Consider the following 21,626-nt stretch of genomic DNA (forward strand, 5'->3'; position numbering starts at 1 on the left):
AATGACAATAGCAGAACATTTAGAATATTCCTCATTACTACTTTACTTGATAATGATCAAATATTTTTCTAAAAGTATTGGCCACAATACTGTAGCAAATCTAAAGTTCCTAGATTGTTCCCAGTCATATCTTCTTGTGAGAAAACTGATAATTGTTTTGGATTCCAGCCCCTCTAGTCATAAGCCATCTTTTGCAATGCCAGCAGGCAAAATGAGAAGGAGTTTGCAAGCTGGGAAGGAAATTGTGTCTTAGGTTTCTAATGAAAAACCATGTGAGCTATATGGGATAAAGTGTTCAGAAGCAGAAATAAGGAACAAAATTTAAGCTATGTGTTGGAGGGACTTACTTCAGAAATTGTATGTAGGAGTTGAGGGGCGCCTGGGTGGCTCAGTTGGTTAAGTGGCCAACTTTAGCTCAGGTCATGATCTCGTGGTTCATGGGATCGAGCTGCACATCAGGTTCTGTGCTGACAGCTCACAGCCTGGAACCTGCTTTGGATTCTGTGTGTGTGTGTGTGTGTGTGTGTGTGTCTCTCTCTCTGCCCCTTCCCTGCTTGTGCTTTGTCTCTCAAAATATGAATTAAAATGTTTAAAAATTTTAAAAAAAGAAATTGTACAAAAAGAATTGTACAAAAATTGTAAAAAAGGAATAGAAACGTATACCATAGGAAGTAAAAGGTCACAGAGATATACTCTATTTTAGTAATACGCTAGAATATCTTGGCTGTGTTGAGATTGTCTTTGAATTTTGTTAGAGAACATGTCTTTGGATTCCAGTAATATTCTAAACGTAGGATTTTTGAAGATCTAGATACTAATGGCCTTTTGCCATCTTATTCGGACAGCATGACCACGTGAAGTCTCTGTAAATCCAGTCTTTACTATCACTGTATTTGAGGATCAGTTAAGTATCAGAGCCTAATGAGTACTGGGTGATGTATGGAACTGTGGAACCACTATAGTGTATGCCTGAAACTAATACAACATTGTATGTTAACTAACTGGACTTGAAATAAAAACTTAAAAACCTATCAGAGCCTAATCTTTGTTATAATCCTGGGATTTTGAAGCAATATCCGAGGCAAATGGGAAAGAAATAGCTCCAGAAGTTCTTCAAAACGTCTTACCTGCTGGGAGATTGATTTTCCCTCTAAATTAAAAAACTATTGGGGCACCTGGGTGGTTCAGTCCGTTAAGCGTCTGACTTCAGCTCAGGTCATGATCTCATGGTTTGTGAATTTGAGCCCCTCGTTGGGCTCTGTGATGACAGCTCAGAGCCTGGAGCCTGCTTCAGATTCTGTGTCTCCCTCTCTCTCTGCCCCTCCCCCTCTCACACTGTCTCTGTCTCAAAAATAAACAAACATTAAAAAAAACTATTCTGCTACGGCAGTTTTCAAACTAATTTATTTTTAGCATCAGACTCCTGTAAAAATGAAATTTTGACACAAGATAGCAATATATAGAATCCTAACTGATACAATGAAAAGTAGGATTATCAGTTGAAAGCCTCTCATAAAGAAGCCATAGGGCTTCCAGGAACTTCCCTGGATAGTTACTGCAGGTGGAGTTCCACCCACGCTGCGGCCAGACCACTCCCCGGTTCATGACTGCCTTGGAATCAGCCTTGACTCACTGAACAAGCAATTATCAAGTGCTTACTGTTTGCCAGGTCCTGGGACATATCTTGGCTACACAAAAATGAGTAAAGCTCAGTCCCCATCCTTGAAGATCTCACAGTCATGTGGACGACTCCTTTCCACACTTCAGGGAGCCTTATACTTGCCGAAGCTGTTCATTAAAAAATGCCTGTTTCTGGGTCTCCCCCCTCCAGAGATGCCAATTTAAAAGGTAGGAGGTGGATGGGGCACCTGGGTTGCTCAGTTGGTTAAGCGTCTGCCTTGGGCTCAGATCATGATCTCCCAGTTTGTGAGTTCGAGCCCCGCATCTGTGCTGACAGCTCAGAGCCCACTTCAGATCCTCTGTCTCCCCCTCTCTCTGCCCCTCCCCTGTGCTCTCTTTCTTTCTCAAAACATAAATAAACATTAAAAAAAAAAAAAGGTAAGAGGTGGAGACCAGAAATCTGCCTCCTTAATAAGCATCAATCTAGTGGGAGAGGCAGAAACACAAACAAGGACAGTCATCATAGAACAGCACACTGAGAGTCATGGTGGTGGCATGTACAGGCAATCACAGGATGGCCCAGGAGTGAGGAGGGCCCAGGGGCGGTGAAACATAGCTTTGGAGTGGGCGAGACATAGGCTGACAACATAGGAGTGACGGTTGGGCATGGGGATGGCACCATTCTGAGGGGCTGGCTGAGTGGCAGTGAGACCAGTTCCAGGCCGCTAGAGTAATCCAGAAGGGGGGTGGTGGAGGGCTGAGCTAAGTCAGCAGTAGCAGGTGGTAATCCAATCCTAACAATGAGAGAGGCTGACACTTGTTCCTGCCCACCAGCCACTGTGCTAAAGGACTTTCCCTATATTCTCATTTAATTCTCCCAAGTCCTATAGGGGAGCTACTGCTGGTATCCCCATTTCATAGATCTTGACATGGATGTTTGTGAAAAGGGAGACAGGGCTGGCACCCAGGTTTGTTCATCCGCAAACCTATGCCTTCGACTATGGATACTAAATCACATTGGCTTTTAAAGTTTATAGAAGAATGAATGGATTAAAGCAATCTGTAAGAGATAAATTCTAAAATTTTTTTAAATGTTTATTTTTGAGAGAGAGAGAGAGAGAGAGTGCAAGCAGGGGAGGGGCAGAGAGAGAGAGAGAGAGAGAGAGAGAGACACGGAGACACAGAATCTGAAGCAGGCTCCAGGCTCTGAGCTGTCGGTACAGAGCCCAATGTAGGGCTTGAACAGCTCTGTGAGATCATGACCTGAGCCGAAGTCGAATGCTTAATCAAGTGAGCCACCCAGGTGCCCCAAGAGGTGAATTCTAAAGGACTTGATAAGATTGGTTGGATGTAGAGGCTAAGGGATTAACTCTAGCTTGGGGCACCCAGGTGATACCATGAACCTGGAGAGTGAATTCTGGAAAGGAATTTGCTTAGGGTGGAAGATGCTTGGGCCACAGAGAGTTTGAGGTACGGACCCAGGGAATATCCTGTGGGTAACCACAGAGATGGGTGTGAAGCCTGGGGTAAAAATGAGATCGAGATATAGGTTTGGGAGTTAGTAGAACCCACAAAACTCGGTGAGTTCACTCAGGCGGAAGGTGTAGCATGAGAAGAGCAGAAGAATGAAGAGTGGGGAGAAGAATCTTCAAAGGAGACCCGGAAGGAATATGACGCAACAATGAGATGTCATTGGAGCAAAGCCAAGGTAGCAGAGTTTCAGGGAGAGAGTGCTCAGTAGTTCAAGTGCACCAGCGAGGTCTGCAAGGAGTGGGGCTGAACAATGCCCACTGGACTGGAAAACATGATGGTGTCTGGGGACCCTAAGGAGAAGAGTCTCAGGAGCCCATCACAGCATGTGGAATAAATAAGCAGCAACCAAAGGGGAAGAGCAAATGTGGACTCCAAGATTGAGATGAGAAGTGGGGAGAACAATTTCATAATACTTATAGGGGAATGTAGTAGCCGGAGGTCAGGTTTCAAATGCTTCACGTTCACGCAGTTTTGGCATTTACCACCATAAACTTCTAGGGCAGTGTGTGTACTTCATCCTTTCCCTCAGCACTTCTATAATCATGGTGACCTTGGTCTTCAAGCCAAAGAAAATGTGGAAGAGGCATTTCAGCCAAAGATAAAAGTGAAGGGTGACTTTTGCTCCTAAATGCTCCATTCCTTGGGACACTTCCCTCGGTTCCCACAGCGGCCGTGACAACAACCAACCCAGATGTGTGCTGCCGTGAGAGGTTCAGTCAACAGCCATCATCCCATCATCCCATCTTTGCCTGATAACTATTGGAGAAACAACCATATCCTGTGCTTGGCTTAATGTTGTATTTTATTTGTTCCCTGGCACCTTTCCAGTTCTACAGAAACCATAAAACTCAAACAACAACAAAGAAGCTGTTGGGTGGCACTGAATCAGACTCATGTGTCACCTGGCCGTGAGCATACCCGCCTCACCTGCCAGCATCTGTCTTGGCTGCTTCACAGGGCGCGTGGCACCTCCCACTAAGTGTCCAGGAACTGCCCAGGGGAGCGGTGGGTCTGCTCAGCACCCCATAAGCTAGCCTCTGACTTCTTCGACTCTTCCTGTGGCACAAGAACGTGGTTGCATCTAACGTTTAATTAAAAATAACACATCTTTGCCTATTTAACTGGAGGGTGATTAGGGATCTCTCCTCTGTCTTCTGCACCCCAAGCAAGGAAAAATTAACTCACCTGGTTTGTTTGGGACGAGCAGGGGGGGAAGGTGAGTGAAAGAGCTCAGGTCCTGGGCTCCTGTAAGGACCCACAGACAGGTGCAGAGTCAAGGGAGAGATTTGGAGGGGGGGAGGGGTTGTGGTTTGTTTTTAAGTCAAAAGTTGGCCAATTTATAATTATAATGTGGAGTGAAATGGCCTGTGTGTGGAAGAAATGGAAGCTACAGAAGGGAAGACTAGTGGAGCAGGTGCCTAAGGGACAGGAAGCGGCTTTAGGCTAAAATGTGAATTCGAATGACATGAGACAATGAAAAACAATGAGAACATTTATTATGGCATAGCTGTGAGCCCCAGGCTGGCTGAGAAGGGTTGGATACTGCCCTTTTCCCAATAAACTTCTATCAGTGGTGCTGATTTCCTCTTCCTGCTGGTAACAAGGAGTCGTCACACCAGCCCCAGGAGTTAAGCAGTGGAAGTGGTGGTTTCTGATGATTTGCTCCTGAGTGAGGAACTTTCTCCCCACAACCTTGTAGCAGGCTCCCACATGCTCACTGGCCAGCATTGCATCACAAGCGGGCTCCCGAGCCCATCCTCTGACCCTTAGACCTCAGCCCAGCCCCGAAACAAGTGGGGTGGGGTCTGCCTTCCCTGAGCACTCTCTGATGTGAGAGAGTTGCCAGCTAAACACAGTCATTGTCCTGTTAGGGAAGCAGAGTCCCCTGTAGTAAGATGTTGGAGCTTGAGACGTCTGGGCTGAAATTCAAAATATAAGCAAGATCCAGGCAGCAGGCTTGGTGGGGGTGGATGACTGAAGTCAAGTGAGGACTGAAGTATCTAAAGTTAGGGAGGTCCAGGAATCAGACTCCTGGGCTTCTGGATGGATCCTGCACAAAGATGTTGACACTGGCAAGAATTAAGGCAATGGATGGTGGGGGGGGGGGGGGGCGGGGCAGTGGGGAGTGGAGAGAGAGAGACCCCATGAGCCAAACTGCCAACTCCTCAGTAAATGACAGGAATGAGGGATGAGAAGGAAAGAGGGTGGCCAGTCCTTCCTTTCCTCTCCCCTAAGCCCAGTTGATTATAAGGTCCTTCGGCTGTTTCCAAGTCTTATCCCCACTACACTGGCCAAGCACCCATTTCTCCCCTGTGCTGGTGCAGCAGCTTCTAGACTGGGCCTCTGGACTTGCCTTCATCCCCTCTGCTTCTGCCCTTTCCACTTCAGTTGCCCATTAGAATCATCAGGTGGCCAGGGCGGGGGAAGGGGTGGGGGAGCTTTTCAAGGTCGTGCAGCTTAGGCCACGAGATAGTCCAATGAAATAATGTAGGGTGGGTTCCAGGCACTGATACTTTTCAAAGCTCCTCAGATTACTCCAGCACACAGCCTAGGTTGGGACCACCGTTCTACCTCTCATGCTGTGGCCCCTTATCGTCTCAGAAGGCAGTTGGAGGGGCGCCTGGGTGGTTCAGTCCGTTAAGCGTCTGACTTCCCCTCAGGTCATGATCTCATGGTTCAGTTTGTGAGTTCAAGCCCTTCATCTGGCTCTGTGCTGTCAGCTCAGAGCCTAGAGCCTGTTCCAGATTCTTTGTCTCCCTCTTCTCTCTGCCTCTCCCCTGCTCACACTCTGCCTCACTCTCTCTCTTTCAAAAATAAATAAACATTAAAAAAAAAGAAGGCAGTTAATGCAGATCCCTCCCATTCGCTCAGTGGAATGAATTTGTTGAGCCCCTACGTTCCAGGGGCTGGGAATAGGAAGATGAAAAGCATGTGGTTGCCTCTCCCCCAGATGCTTCTGGATTTTTGCATATAGTGCTCTCCTCTAGGACAAGCATGGAGGAGCATGTTCTGGCTAGAAGAAATAGTATGAGCGAGGGTCCGGTGATGACAAGGAAGCTCCTTGCCTAATCCAGCTGGTGGACAGGCGGATCTGAGACAGTTGCCGTCCGTCGGCATCAGAGTCCCGGGGCGGAACTTGTTAAACCACAAACGCCTGTCCCCCCACCGGCCTCCCACTGCATGGTAGGGCTGAGGTAGGACCTAGGGTTTCCATTCCAGGTGACGCAGCCACCCCTGTTCCCAGAGCCGACTCGGTGTAACGGAGCGAATGCAAGTGTGGACGCTGCCCTAAATGGAGGTATCAGAATAGGACTTCAAGCAGGGATGGGACTTTTGTTTATTCTTCAAGAATTCTTCATTGATTGTGTACCTACTATGCTTCTGACTCTGGACATACCAAGAATAATGATAATCCAGTTCCTGATCGCAAAAGGTTTTTAGCCTGGTGGGGAGGCAGAAAACCACGGATGATCATAAGCCATTGTGGTGAGCGTCAGAGGGAGGTGTGCACGGGCTGTGATGTAATTGCAGGGAGGGTGCTGCACAGGCCGGATGACACCTGGATGCACAGGCCAGGCATGGCTGCCTGAGAACCCACGGCCCTGGGTAAGATGGATTTGAAGGTGGGGCAAGGGCAGGTGACAGTGAGACTGAGCAGCAATCACCCAGGGATCAAAGGTGGTCTCATTTCTCTCCCTTTCTTGGTCGCCCAACTCCACCACTGAATAGCGTGTCTCTGTACCAAGGCGCTACCTCGTTAGGGTCTTAGTTTCCCCACTCGGTGAGATGCAAAACTCAGCAGTCATCCCTCAGACCTGGAGGTACTTACAGGAGCTGTCTCACCTACAGTGTGTTCTAACTCACCAAGCAGCCCCATTCTTCGAGTCTCATGCTCAGTACATGTTTGTGGAAGATGCTGATTTTAAATGATGATGCTTTTTAAAAATCAAAATAACAGCACCTAGCTTCCTAGTGCTGAGCATATAGGAAATGTTTGACAACAGGTCCGATCATAATTGTGAGCCACTGTAGCACAGGTGTCAGGGGGAGTCGTGCAAACCCCACTGTCCAGCCCTGTATGGGTAGCTGCGGTCTGTCAGCAGCTCAGCCCTCTGCCAGCCCCCAAAGGAAAGGCTGCCCCCCAGCCCCCTGCTTCAGCAGTTCCATCATGGGCCTCATCAGTCAGGTGGCCCCTGTATCAGGCTGCATTGCTCTGTGAGTTCTCTACCTAACTGCCCCTAGAAAGGACAGAGCTGGCTCTTCTTTTCAGGATGCCAAGGTCGCAGTCTGCGAATGGCTAGTGCCAGTTTTCAGCTCCATCCCTTAGTGTGTGAACACTGAGAGAGCTTTTACATTTCTTCAAACCCCAGTTTGCTCATCTATGAAACAGGTATAGTAGCACCAGCTTTGGAAGGTTACTGTAAGGTTAAAGCCATAGGTGGTAAAGGCCAGCATAAGTAGATGGTGGAGCCAGGATCCTAACCTAGTTAGGTTGTTTCTGGTTGTTTCTGTGTTCTCTTTCCACTGGCTCATCGCACAAACAAGGCCCTGGATGCCCACTCAATGCCAGGTGCTGTGCTAAATCCTGGGATTCAGTAGTGAACCGGACGAGGTCCCTGCCCTTATGCCACATCTCATTCTGCACAGGTCACCTTCTTCACAAAACAAGCATCTGCTTCTTTGCACTTGAACTTTGGTTGTGGTCGTGCAGGGTAAATACAAATCTAAAAAGAAACAAAATCGATTTTCCCTGGTGCAAAAGGAAAAGAACCGCTCCTTTCCCTTCTTAAAGAGCATTTACTCTAGAAAACTTGTAAATTCTTTGTCCTTTTGAGATGTGTGTAAATGTTTTCAAAAGCTAAGTGGGCCTTTGGCCGGTTTTACAACCCAGAAATATTTTTTGTCAAAGTCCTGGGAGCCATCTCTTTGAAATGTTAGCTTAATTTTCAGGAGCACCTGGCTTCAAACCTACCTTCTATGGTGACGACATGAGAATTTTATTGCTCCTTTAGATAAAGACTATTAGCAAACAAAACAGCCACTCTAATTGCCAGGTAAATTTAGGATGAACTCTGCGTGACAAATGGTGCTGTCAAGCCCTCTCACTTGAGAACACGGGTGGAAGGTGTTGCACCTGCCTGGCTATATTAAAGGGTGAGATTTCTTGCTGTGTTTGCAATCACTTTACCTCCTGTGACACGCATTACATTCTGGCTTAATGTTTACTCAGTAGTAAAACTGTTTCTTTCTCTTCTATTCCGTGGAGAGTTTCTGGGGGGCTGACAGGAGATTTTGTTTTTCTTTATACTTCCCAACAGTAGAAAACAGCCCAACTGGAAAGAGCTGTGGGAGAATTTGGACAACCTGAACGATGAGAATTAGTCCCTCACCTCCACCCCTGCATTTGCAGCTAGTGCTCTCCGCGCATCTCCTTGCCGCAGCGCAGATGCCCCATCCGCGGGGACAGCTGAGTCCCGCATCCCTATTTTTAGCCGCCACAACCCTCGTGGCCAAATGACAGGCAAGCGAGAGGTGCCGGAGAGCGCGGGTCCCGGTCCCGCCCACCGCGCGCGCGCCCCGCCCCCGCGCCGCGAGGGAGGAGTCGGGCGCGCTGAGTCGGGCGCGCGGAGTCCGAGTCGGGAACCCGCGCCTTGCGGCCGGCGGCCGGCGGCGATGAAGATCTGGAGCTCGGAGCACGTGTTCGGGTGAGGTCGGGCTGCGGGCCACGGTGGGGTCCGGACTGGCACCTGCTCCTGCCCCCAAACCTCTGGGGGCGGTCGAGGAAGGCTAGACCCCAGACCCAGCCCTCGCAGAGCCCGCCCGGCCCCGCGCTGGCGGTTCCCAGACCGCGGCCCCGGCATCCTAAAAAGAGGAGCAGGCCTTGTCCCAGCTAGGACGACGTTAGGTAGAGATCCCGCCGAGTGGTGCAGTCTGTTCGATGGAGGGGCCGTCTGACTGACGGAGGCCGGTGGTGGGATTGCTAAATCCAGGGGGCGGGGGGCGGCCTTTCCTTTGGGGGCTGGCGGAGGGCCGAGCCGCGGGGACGGTTCTCCGCTAGCCGTCGGGGGCCGAACGGTGGGGAGCGGGGCAGTGCTTTCCGCGGCAGGGCGCACCGGTGTGCAGGGAGGCCCGAGTGGACGTGGCCGGGAGAGGACCCGGCAAAGTGATGGTGCGCACTCCGCAGACCACCCGGGAGCAGGCCGTCTCTCCGCCTGCACAAGGCGCTCTTTGGGCAGGGCGCGCGGCGACCCGGGGAGAACAGAGGCCTGGAGAGCTGGCCTGGTCCTTTGCTGAGATTGTGTAGGGCAATTGAACACCGACGCTAAGTGAGCTCGGGAGGAAGCCAAATGTGGAGAAGGCTTGTTGGGGGTCTTTCAGCCTGCATGCACTTGTGGGCATGGAAGGCCTCCAAAGCCGGCATGGAAAACTGCGAACTGTTTCAGAGTACTTTCGTGACCTAAATGATATCTCCAAATAAGTCGCTTGATCTGTGACACTATGAAACCATCTTTTAATATTTTTTAAAGGAACAAAGATTTTGAAGATTCCTTGACCCCACTTAAGAGAAGCATTTCATTTCTGAAAAAATATTGCATGAAATGGAATTGTCATTCTTTGACCTTTTTATATAATTATGTAAAATAAAAATTTATCAAGTGGTTTAAAACCTCTGAAGTTATTTTTAATGAGATCTTGAGACTTTATGGGATCTAGTTATAGTGTTGATTTTTGTACGGCCTGCAGCCTTTCTCGACTGGGGTTCCTTGAGAGACCCAGAGAAAACCCCTTGAGAGAGACTCCAGAGATTCTTTTCTCAGTCCTTCCAAGGTTGGGACATAACTGACACCATCCAGATGCAGAGGGGATAAGTTAAGTCATTGCAAACTGTATGCCCAGGCATTGGGGCTCAGTTTTGTCATTGAACACCTGAGAAGGATTATCCTAGAAGTTCATGAAATGTTGGTTGACAGGCAGAAGTGAATGGTCAGCTGTGGAAAGTCACTATTGATAAACACCCATTTAAAGTGTACAGTTCAGTGATTCTTAATGCATTTGCAGAGTTACACAACCATCACTGTAGTCCAGCTTTAGAACATTTCCATCATCCTACAAAGACACCTCATGCCCATTCACAGTCCCCCGCCACTCTCATCTCCAGCCCCAGGCAACCACCACTCTGTTTCTATTGATTTGCCTTTTCTAGACATTTTGTATAAATCTCATCATACAGTACGTAGTCATTTGTGTCTGGCTTCTTTTATGTCTGGCACGTACTTTTTTTTTTTTTTTTTAATTTTTTTTTTTCAACGTTTTTTTATTTATTTTTGGGACAGAGAGAGACAGAGCATGAACGGGGGAGGGGCAGAGAGAGAGGGAGACACAGAATCAGAAACAGGCTCCAGGCTCTGAGCCATCAGCCCAGAGCCTGATGCGGGGCTCGAACTCCCGGACCGCGAGATCGTGACCTGGCTGAAGTCGGACGCTTAACCGACTGCGCCACCCAGGCGCCCCTGGCACGTACTTTTTTGAGCTTCATTGGTGTAGTAGCCTCTATCAGTCCTTCATTCTTTTACCTCATTCATTTTGTGTCCTTGGCACTCTGCCAGTGCCTGGCACAGAGTAGGTGCTCAGTGAGGGGCTGAGGAATCTCCGGGAAACCAGGTGCCCTTGCAAAATGAGGGCAGCTGGCAATCCACCAAAAGAATTCAGTGAGCCCCCAAGCTGTGGGCTAAGTGCTGGTCCTCTGCTCCCTGCCCCCTCCTTTTCTTTTAAATGAGAGAAATTGAACATTGCAGACAAAAGTTGAATGCCTTCCAGTGCTCTTCCCTTTCTCTCTCCCCACAGGCAGACAAAATTATGAATTTGGTGGGTATCCTTCTGAAGGTCTATGTTGCAAAGGTCCATTTGACTACGTTTATGTGTGTGTGTTCACGTGATGTCCATGTGATGCCATTTGTTGTTTTAAAATAGGAATCAAGATCACCTGGTACAGGTCTTTTGACCATTTCCCTTTCTTCACAACAGTGTGTTAAGGAGGTGTGTGTGTCTCATAGCTGCATGATATTCCATTGTATGAATATGTCACAGTTTATCCTGTCTCTTATTGAAAGAACATGACATTCCCCCTTTATTCCACTATATCATTCCATATCATCCACCCCTGTGCATATTTCTGATCCATTTAATCAAGGGCCCATTGGGTTAGTGATTCTCAAACTTTTCAGCCTCAGGACCCCTTTACACTCTTAGAAAATGTGAGATACCCCAAACAGTTTTAATCTGTGTTACATCTATCGATATTTACCGTATTAGAAATTAAAACCAATAAACTTAAAAATATCTACCAACTTATTAAAATTAATAACAATAGACCCATTGTATTAATGTAAATAACATTTGTATTAAATAACAAACCTATATTTTCCAAAAGCACAAGAAGTTGTAAGAAGATTGACACTGTTTGATGTTTTTGTTGTTGTTAATTTCTGGCTTAATAGAAGATAGCTTGATACTCATGTCTGCTTCTGTATTCAGTGTTTTGCAGTCTGTTATTTTGGTTCAAATATACGAATAAAACCCAGCCTCACTCAGTATATGAATAAAACCCATTTGGAAAAGGCAGCAATATTTTAATAGTCTTTTAAAGTAATTGGGGCTATTTGCTGCTACAACGAGACAAGTGGTAGTTTCTGAAGTTTGTTGCAATGTCAACTCCAAAGCCATAATTACCAGAGTAATCGGCCCGGGTCTTTCAGTCCTGTATGATTTTATGACATTATGCACCAGTCACTTGGCATATATGGGTTCGTCAGGTTTACAGTATGGCACAGTCATCAGGCTCATGGTAGAGAATACAAGTTTTCTAAAATTCCATTCTGCACTCAGAAGCTCAAATTTTCTTTGGCAGCAAATACAATCAGTTGTTGAAGTGATAAGTTCACTTTATTAATTTTTGAGAAAATGTCTGCCAAGTGCCTACGTCTGAATAACCAGAGGTCATCCATCTGTTGTTTTACTTGGAGTGGTGGGCCGGAAAGAAGCAGCCACGAGGGCCTCCAATAGCTGCCCCGTGCTTCCCCAGCCACCATGCACCCGCACGTGCGGCTGGAGCGCGTCCTGCCTGCATCGTGTTCTCGCTCAGAATATCAGTAGAGGGGGGACTTAAGGGTCTAATGTAAAATTAATAGTCTTACTATTTCATAATGGATATTCTTTTTTTTTGAATTTTTTTAATGTTTACTTATTTTTGACAGAGAGAGAGAAAGAGAGAGAGAGAGAGAGAGAGAGAACATTGGGGAAGGGCAGAGAGAGAGGGAGACACAGAATCCGAAGCAGGCTCCAGGCTCTGAGCTGTCAGCACAGAGCCCAACACGGGGCTCGAACTCAGAGACCACGAGATCATGACCTGAGCCGAAGTCAGACGCTCAACTGACTGAGCCATCCAGGCGCCCCATAATGGGTATTCTTTTTTTTTTTAATTAAATTTTTTTTTTTCAACGTGTATTTATTTTTGGGACAGAGAGAGACAGAGCATGAATGGGGGAGGGGCAGAGAGAGAGGGAGACACAGAATCAGAAACAGGCTCCAGGCTCCGAGCCATCAGCCCAGAGCCCGATGCGGGGCTCGAACTCACGGACCGCAGGATCGTGACCTGGCTGAAGTTGGACGCTTAACCGACTGCGCCACCCAGGCGCCCCCATAATGGGTATTCTTAAGAAGACACTGGCATTGTTTTCCTGAGTGCATGTATAGCAGTGGGCGCTGACCCCAGGTTTGGGTTCAGGGCCTTAATTCACGGTGGGAGGCCAGCAAGCTTTACTCTCTTACTTTTGCAGCATCAGGGTAAATGTCAGTATGGTGAAAAAGGCCAATCATGTCTTAGTAGCATTGAGACACTTTGGGTCTGGCAGAACTCCCCAAAGGGCCCGGGAGCCTCCTGGGTGTGGACCACTCTCTGAGAACCGCTGGTCTGGGCCTAGAGTTGCTTTGGGTGGGTGCAGGGACGCGTTGCCTTGGTTATGGCAAGTTATATATATATTTTTAAAAGCTTGTTATTATGGAAATTTTAAAAGTATGCAAAAGCGGAGAGCTGAGAATAGTGAGTGCCCACTGCCATCTCCCACATTGACAGTCACCCTCTTGCAGCCAGGCTTGGCTTCGCGTGTCCCCACCCACTGCTCCCCACCCCCCCAAACTCCCCACTGCCGGGTTATTTCAGGCACACCCCAGGCATCCTATAATCTCATCCCACTCATCTTTCTGCCACCCTGGCTGTGCGTAGACAGATGTCTCTGTTACTCCTTTCTGCTCCCCAGTGTGCCAGGTGGGCCTAGTGCTGCCACCTTCCAGGCGCTGCAAGAGTGCTGCCTGGCCCTTCAGTGGTGGCACTGTGCTCTGAGGCAGCCACTCTGTGGTGGGGGCCTCCCACCCTGGGACCAGGTTCCCACTGCACCCCGATCACCTGAAGTGATAGCCAGGTGTGACCTGAAGGTCACCAGGAGTGACCTGAAGCCATAGCCAGGACCACGCACCCCAGAGGATGAATTCCAGCCGATTCCTGTCCTGCCTAACCCAGACCCTGTGCCTGAGCCCTGACACCAGGGCACCTGCCTGCTCAGCGTCTCTCAGGGCCTGGGCCAGTGTGTCACTGGCAGCTCCAACTCCCCCCTTTCTCCTGTCCTCCCCAACACTCCATATGGCCAGACTTCGCCATTTTTGCCAAACAAGTAAGTGTCAGGCTATTGCCTTCAACCAGGAAGTGTGTGATACTGACTTGCTGTACTTAACACTTGTTATTTTAAATTTTTTTTTTTAACGTTTATTTATTTTTGAGACAGAGAGAGACAGAGCATGAACGGGGGGAGGGGCAGAGAGAGAGGGAGACACAGAATCAGAAACAGGCTCCAGGCTCTGAGCCGTCAGCCCAGAGCCTGACGCGGGGCTCGAACTCACGGACCGCGAGATCGTGACCTGGCTGAAGTCGGATGCTTAACCAACTGCGCCACCCAGGCGCCCCAACACTTGTTATTTTAAAAAATGTTATTTCCTGCATCTGTTGATGTCTCTGTTAAACAGATGTGGTCATTCTCCTATAATCAGTAGGATTATTTATTATGTGAGTGTCATAAGTGGCTTGTATTTAGTTTAAATCAGTGAGAAAGATATAAGGTTTCTATATAAAAGAAAGATTATTGTGTAAGATTTGCTTAATACCAATATTTCTTCAACTTTTTGATAGTTTTAAGTAATTTTAAGAGGCAAAGCCTATTCTGCTTAAAGCAGGGATTTGTATGGGAACACCTCTTAGGACCTTAGCCTGCAGCGCCCGCAGAGTATTTCGTTGAGAAGGGCCCCATGTAACTAGGTCCCTTGCAGCTTTCATGTGTGTCTGGTTCTCCCTCCTTCCCTAGATCTTGGATGACCATGCCCTGACCTTTCTTCCTCAGAGAGGGAGGCTCGGCGTCTGGGTCCTACAGAGTGATCGGTGCAGCCACATCTCTGCTTTTTCATCCCTTTATGTTACAGCTAGTAGATGCATTAACTCGGTGACATGATTCCACAGTTTGAAAAAGCATTTCTTTGTTTAAGAGAGGGAATTTTAGACCAGTTCCTGCCAATCTAGAGGTCATGGAACTCAATGGAAAGAACATAGGGTAGGGGGCTGGAAGACCCAGTTCTAGTCTGGGCCCTGCTGCAAACTTTCAGAGCTGGGACAGACTTTTATGAGGATAAAGTAAATTAATGGTCAGTAACTGATATTTTAAAAGGATGTCAAATATGGACCAAAAACATTCAATTTTGTCATAATATTTGATACTTGGTTTAGTAAATCCATTTCCAGGAATTTATCTTAAGGAAGAATTAGATGAATGAAAGATGAGTGTAACCAGCGCTCACTACTGTCTGTATTTTGCCGAGTAAACTAAATAACCCACCACAGGGGGCACCTGGGTGGCTCCGTTGGTTGAGCGTCTGACTCTTGGTTTTGGCTCAGGTCATGAACTCGTGGTTTGTGAGTTCGAGTTCCATGTCGGGCTCTGTGCTGACGGTGTGGAGCCTGCTTGGGATTCTCTCCCTCTCTCTCTCCCCCTCCCCTGCTGGCTCTCTCTGTCTCTCTCTCTCAAAATAAATAAATAAACTTAAAAAAAAAATAACCCACCATAGGGAACTGGTTGAATATAAATGTCTGCAGGGTAACCTGTTGTGCAGCTGTTTATAATCGCCTTTCTGGAAATAGGTTCATGATCTAGGAAGATGTTCATCATTAGTTAAATATAAAAAGCAGATGATATGATAAATCTGACTATGGTTTGAGCCTGATGCCAGTTTAATCTGTTTAAGGTGCGTGCGTGTGTGTGTGTGTGTGTGTGTGTGTGTGTGTCTTAGTGTCTTAGTTTTGAGTCTGGGCTGTGTCTACACGTGCTGTTTAAACTTGTCTGGGTGTGTCTGAAGAACGATGGTGTTGTTGACATACCCAGGGGGGGTTGGGGGCAGGGGGCTCGGATGCCCTCTGGGGGCACACACATTGGAGGAAGGAAGAATTAGGGGAATAAGCACTCAGGGGAAGGGTCCACTCTGAATACCTGAAGGTGGTGCCTGACATCCTGTGGACCACCATAGGAGTTTCGAGCCTCAACTAGCACTGAACAAGCATTGTCCCAGCAGTGGGGCAGCTGTGGACGTGGCTTGCGACCTGATAGCAGGAAACAAAGTAAGGACAAAGATATCCACCCCCCACCTCAAAGGCTCAGGGCAAGAGAAGGAGAGGTAGCATCTTGTAGGAGAAGGACGCCCTCGGGGACTCCTGCACACGCTGTGGTCATCTTTGGGTAGTGGAATTGTGGATGGTTTTATTTTCATAGTTTTCTTTATTTTTCAGTATTTTGGACACTTATTTTTTATAATCAGAAAAAATAGGTTGGCCACCTCACATCACATCCCACTTAGAAGTTGGAATAAAGTATAGTTGACCCTTGAATAATGTGGGTGCTTAGGTGGTGCTGACCCCCTGCACGGCTGAAAATTGTGTATAACTTAAAAAAAACAACAACTCTTTCAGTAAATGGCCCAACTATCCACACAATTGTTCGAGCCCAAAACTTGGGGCTCATTCTCGAATCCTCCTCTTTCCTGATTTCCAGGATTAACACATAATTTATCATCCAAATTAGGATGTCTTTGAAAGTAAAAGGGGACACTCTTAGTATGTGCTGTAAGACAAAAGGCAAAAACTGGAACTGTCCTGGGCAAACTGGAATGTATGGTCACTTTTCTTTCTCTCACAATTTGTTACAAAGTACTACTACTTCCTAAATATCTTTTTTTTTTCCTTAATTGAAGTATAGTTAACACACAATACTATGTTAGTTTCAGGTGTACCACATAGTGATTCGACATCTCTATATGTCCTGCTAGGTTCACTACAGATGTAGCTACCGAATGCTATTACAGTACCATTGACTACATTCCCTATGCTGTACCTTTCTTTCTTCCTTTCTTTTCTCTTCTCTTCTTTCTTTCAAGTTTGCTGATTTGTTTTGAGAGAGAGGACACAAGCAGGTGAGGGGCAGAAAGAAGGAGAGACAAAATCCCAAGTAGGCTCCATGCTGTCAATGCAGAGTTCAATGTAGGACTTGAACTCACAAACCATGAAATCATGACCTGAGCTGAGATCAAGAGTTGGACGTTTAACTGACTGACCCACCCAGGTCCCCCTGTGCTGTACCTTTTATCCCCATGACTTAATTTATTCTGCAACTGGAAGCCTGTATCTCTCAGTCCCCTTCACCCATGCTGCCCATCCCCCATAGCCCCCTCCCCTCTGACAACCACCAGTTTGGTCTCTATATTTATGCATCTGTTTCTGCATTATTTATTCCTTTGTTTTGTCTTTTAGATTCCACATATAAGTGAAATTCTATGATATTTTTCTGTGTCTGACTTACTTCATTTAGCATAATACCATCTAGATCCACGATGGCTCCTTTTTCATGGCTAAGTAATATTCCATTGTACATGTATACCACATCTTCTTTATGCATTCATTTTATCAGTAGACACTTGGGTTGTTTCCATATCTTGGCTATTATAAATTATGCTACAATAAACATAGGGATGCAAATATCTTCTTGAATTAGTATTTTCATTTTCTTTGGGTAAATACTCAGTAGTGAAATGACTGGATTGTATGGTAATCCTAGTTTTAATTTTTTGAAGAACTTCACACTGTTTTCCACAATGGCCTGCCAATTTGCATTCCTACCATGAGGGTTCTTTTTTTCTCCATATTCTCACCAGCTTCTTGTCTTTTTTATTTTAGCCATTTTTATAGACATAAGGTGATAGCTCCTTGTGGTTTTGATTTTCATTTTCCTGATGATTAGTGATCTGGAGCATCTTTTTGTGTGTATGTTGGCCAACTATATGTCTTATTTGGAAAAATGTCTACTCAGGTCCTCTGCCCATTTTTAATTAGATCATTTGGGTTTTTTTGGTATTGAGTTGAATAAATTCTTTATATATTTTGGATTTTAACCCCTTATCAGATATACCATTTGCAAATATCTTCTCCCTTTCACTGGGTTGACTTTTTGTTCAGTTGATGGTTTCCTGCACTGTGCAAAAAAAAATTTATTTGGGGGCAGGTGTAGTCCCAATAAATTTATCTTTGCTTTTGTTTCTCTGCCTTAGGAAACATAGCTAGGAAATTGTTGTCAAAGAACTTACTACCTATGTTTTTCTCTAGGAGTTTTATAGTTTTACGTCCCACATTTAGGACTTTAATCCACTTTGAATTTATTTTTGTATATGGTGTAAGAAAGTGGTCCAGTTTCATTTTTTTTTAAGTTTATTTACTTATTTTGAGAGAGAGCAGCACATGCACGAGCAGGGGGAGGGGCAGAGAGAGAGGAGAGAGAGAATCCCAAGCAGGCTCCGCACTGTTAGCACAGAGCCTGACGCAGGGCTCAATCTCAGGAACCATGAGATCATGACCTGAGCCGAAATTAAGAGTCAGAAGTTTAACCGACTGAACCACCCAGGCGTCCTTCCAGTTTCACTCTTTTGAATGTAGCTGTTCAGTTTTCCTAGCATCATTTACTGAAGAGACTGTCTTTTCCCGATTGTATATTCTTGTCACCTTTTTGGTAGATTAATTGGCCATGTAAGTGTTGGTCTATTTCTGGCCCTCTGTTCTGTTCTTTTGATCTGTGTGTCTGTTTTTGTGCCAGTACCATACTGTTTTGATTACTACAGCTTTGTAGCTTACCTTGAAATCTGGGATTGTGACAACTTCAGCTTTGTTCTTCTTTCTGAAGACTGCTTTGGCTGTTCAGAGTCTTTTGGGGTTCCATACAAATTTTAGTATTATTTGTTCTAGTTCTGTGAAAAATGTTATTGTCATTTTAATAGGGGTGTAGATTAAAAATTATGTACAACTTTTGCTTCCCCCAGAAATTAACTTACTGCCTACTATGGACTGGAAGCCTTACTGACAACATGAAGAGTTGCTTAACATGTATTTTATGTATTATATACTGTATTCTTACAATAAGCGAGAGAAAAAATGGTATGAAGAAAATCATAAGGAAGAGAAAACACATTTATAGTACTTTTCTGTATTTATTGAAAAAAATCCACATGTAAGGGGACCCACACAGTTGAAACCAGTGTTGTTCAGGGGTGGAGCGGTGGAGGAAGTGGAGGACGGGAAGGTGCTGAGTGGGGGTGGGAAGTGGTTCGTTCGGCCAAGGCCCCAATGTCGGGGTGGCCTGTGAGGGCAGTACCTGGGCCAAGAATGCAGACGCACTGAACACGGCTGCCAGCAGCCTGAGACCTCTGTGTCCCCAGTGTCCTGCGAGTCCTCCCAGGCAAAGCCTTCTGGTTGCCCCTGGTCAGCCCAGAAGGATCACAAGATCCAGGATTTGGGTGTGGGGCCGGATGCCTCAGACAGATTTGTTTGCATATACCTTTAATTAAAGCCAAAAGAAAAAAAGCTTTTAACGAGAACATTAACACTGATTTTCATTTCACTCTGCGGGCCACAGCAGCTCTGCCCCCCCCCCCACCGGCGCCTCCCCCCCCCCCCCCCCCCCCCCCGTGCCTCTGTGGCACACTTTACAAATGTAGGGATTGCTTGCTTATGCTGGGTGGTTGTATTTTTCCCACCAGCCACCCATGGGACACTGTCATCAAAGCTGCCATGAGGAAGTACCCGAATCCGATGAACCCCTGTGTGGTGGGAGTTGACGTGCTGGAGCGCAGTGTGGATGGCCGGGGCCGGCTTCACAGCCACCGCCTCCTCAGCACCGAGTGGGGGCTGCCCGGCTTCGTGAAAGCGGTGAGGCTGCAACTGCGTACCCCGCCGCGCCAGTACCGCCCCGCCACACGCACATAGCCCTGCCACACCAACCCGCACATGCCGGCTACACCGGCATCGCCCGGCTGTACCCACGTTGGCCCGCTCACCCACATGCCCAGGCTATACCTGCGTCTTCCCCACCGCACCCGCATCGCCCCTGCTGCGCCCACAGCCCTGCTCGGGCTGCACCCCCGTTGGCTCCCTGTGCCCGCATCGCCCTACCCGGGCCATACCCACAATCACCCAGTTGCACCCTCCTTGTTTCTGCTGCATCTGCACGTGCCCGGCTGGTGCCCATCTGCAGAAGGTGACAGCCTTCCCTGAGAACACTTGCTCAGGACTTCAGAGAAACCCGAGAGGTGGTTTGTTTCTCTGTAAACTTCATTTAATTTTCTATCTCTGTGGGTCCTGAGGTCTCCTGACGTGTGGCGTGGCTCCCCCACCCTCAGCCCTGGCCCTACCCCCATAGACTCCTGCGTCACTCCACGGTCCTGTGTCCTAACCGGATACGCAGACTGGGGGCTCCGACAGAGGGTTGTTTCCTCACAGCTCTGGAAGCTGGAGGTCCGAGATCAAGGCAGGGGCAGGCTTGGTTCCCCTGAGGACCGCGAGGGAAGGGTCTGTCCCAGCCTCTGTCCTTGGCTGGCAGACAGCTGCCCTGCTTCCTCTGCAGGTGGTGGTCCCTTGCCCTCGCAGCTCTGGCGTCTCCCTCTGTGTGTTCTTATCTCTCCTTATAAGGATACTGCTCAGGCTGGGTTAGGGCCCACCCTGATGACCCCCTTTTAAACTTAATTAATTACCTTTCGAAAGACCCTGTTTCCAAATACAGTCACATTCTGAGGTGTTGGGGGTCAGGGCGTCAACATATGAACTTTGGGGACACATTCGGTCCTGACAGGTCTCTTCCACAGAGCCATCAGGGAGGTCATTGACAATGTAAATCTGAGCATGGCTTTCTCCTGCCCATATGGACCCCCGTCCTCCTCTCAGCACAGAGTTTAAGCCCTGGCGTGGACCCAGAATGCCAGTGGGCCCACATTCTCCCTCTCCTGCCATGTTGGCCTGTCACTGTGCCTGGAGCTCAGCGCACAGGTCTGGCCCTGGGAGGTGACTGCAGCCGACCTGCTAAACCCAGAACTCTACATGGTGCCCTCCTTCCCTGGCTTTGCCACCTGGCAGAGGGGCCTTCCCCATGCTCCCCGCCTCTCACTATTCTTTTCTTCGTCAGGGCATTTATTACTGTCGTGTGCTCAACTCTATCTGAATCCATTCATTTGTTCAATGTCTGCCTCCACTGCTGGTACAGAGACCCACCGAAGGAGCTGGGGAGGGCTGTCCATGGCTGCGTACCCCCTTGGGTCGTTTGTTGAATAGATAAAGGAATTAATTAGTAAATGAGATGGCATTTTGTGGTTGATGCTACAAAATGAAATTTTTGACACATTACTATGCTAGTTTTGCTTTGTTTTTTAGATTTTGGGAACCAGTAGGACTTTGACATACATCAAAGAACATTCCATTGTGGATCCAGTAGAAAAGAAAATGGAACTTTGTTCCACCAATGTAAGCAATGGCCTAAGATGAGAAAGGTGCTTGGTATTTCCTGGTGATGGTGGGTAATATCTTCATTTAATTTTATTTCCAGCCCACCTTTGGTCTAAGTGATCTTTTATTTTTAATAGAAAGGCTGATTTTATTTAGCAGTATTTTATTTATCTTCTTATTCCGGTATAATAAGCGCATAGAAAAATGCCTGTAATGAATTGTCACAAAGTGAACACACCTTTGTAACCAGGCAGATCAGGAACAGAATGTGACCAGACCCCAGGATCCCCCTTTATGCTTCTTTCTGGGGGGCACCCCCACCCCACCCCCAAGATAACCACTATCCTGACTTCCAACAGCACACATGACTTTTAGCACTAAGTTTTTTATTTCTTTTTTGTTTTGTTTATTTCTTTTTGAGAGAGAGATAGAGCATGAGTAGGGGAGGGGCAGAGAGAGGGGAAGGCACAGAATCCAAAGCAGACTCCAGGCTCTGAGCTATCAGCACAGAGCCTGATACAGGGCTTGAACCCACAGACTACGAGATCATGACCTGACCCAAAGTTGG

At 47.3% G+C, this 21,626-nt stretch overlaps 1 protein-coding gene across 6 annotated transcripts in view; it reads left to right on the forward strand.

The window, feature by feature from the left end:
• Nucleotides 1-8,783: 8,783 nt before the first annotated feature.
• The window catches only part of PRELID3A (PRELI domain containing 3A), a 32,571-nt gene continuing 19,728 nt past the window's right edge, over nt 8,784-21,626 (forward strand). For 5 of the 6 annotated variants that reach the window (XM_030336952.1, XM_030336955.1, XM_030336954.1 and 2 more), the window contains exons 1-3: nt 8,784-8,858; nt 19,324-19,492; nt 20,987-21,076. In XM_030336952.1, coding sequence (XP_030192812.1) covers nt 8,827-8,858; nt 19,324-19,492; nt 20,987-21,076 — 291 coding nt within the window. In that variant the 5' untranslated portion in view covers nt 8,784-8,826. Of the gene's footprint in view, nt 8,859-9,028; nt 9,059-19,323; nt 19,493-20,986; nt 21,077-21,626 lie in introns of those variants that run through there. The other variant, XM_032595416.1, reaches the window with a different exon arrangement.

The sequence above is a fragment of the Lynx canadensis genome, chromosome D3 (assembly GCF_007474595.2).
Source record: "Lynx canadensis isolate LIC74 chromosome D3, mLynCan4.pri.v2, whole genome shotgun sequence".
In the NCBI taxonomy this organism is placed as follows: Eukaryota; Metazoa; Chordata; class Mammalia; order Carnivora; family Felidae; genus Lynx; species Lynx canadensis.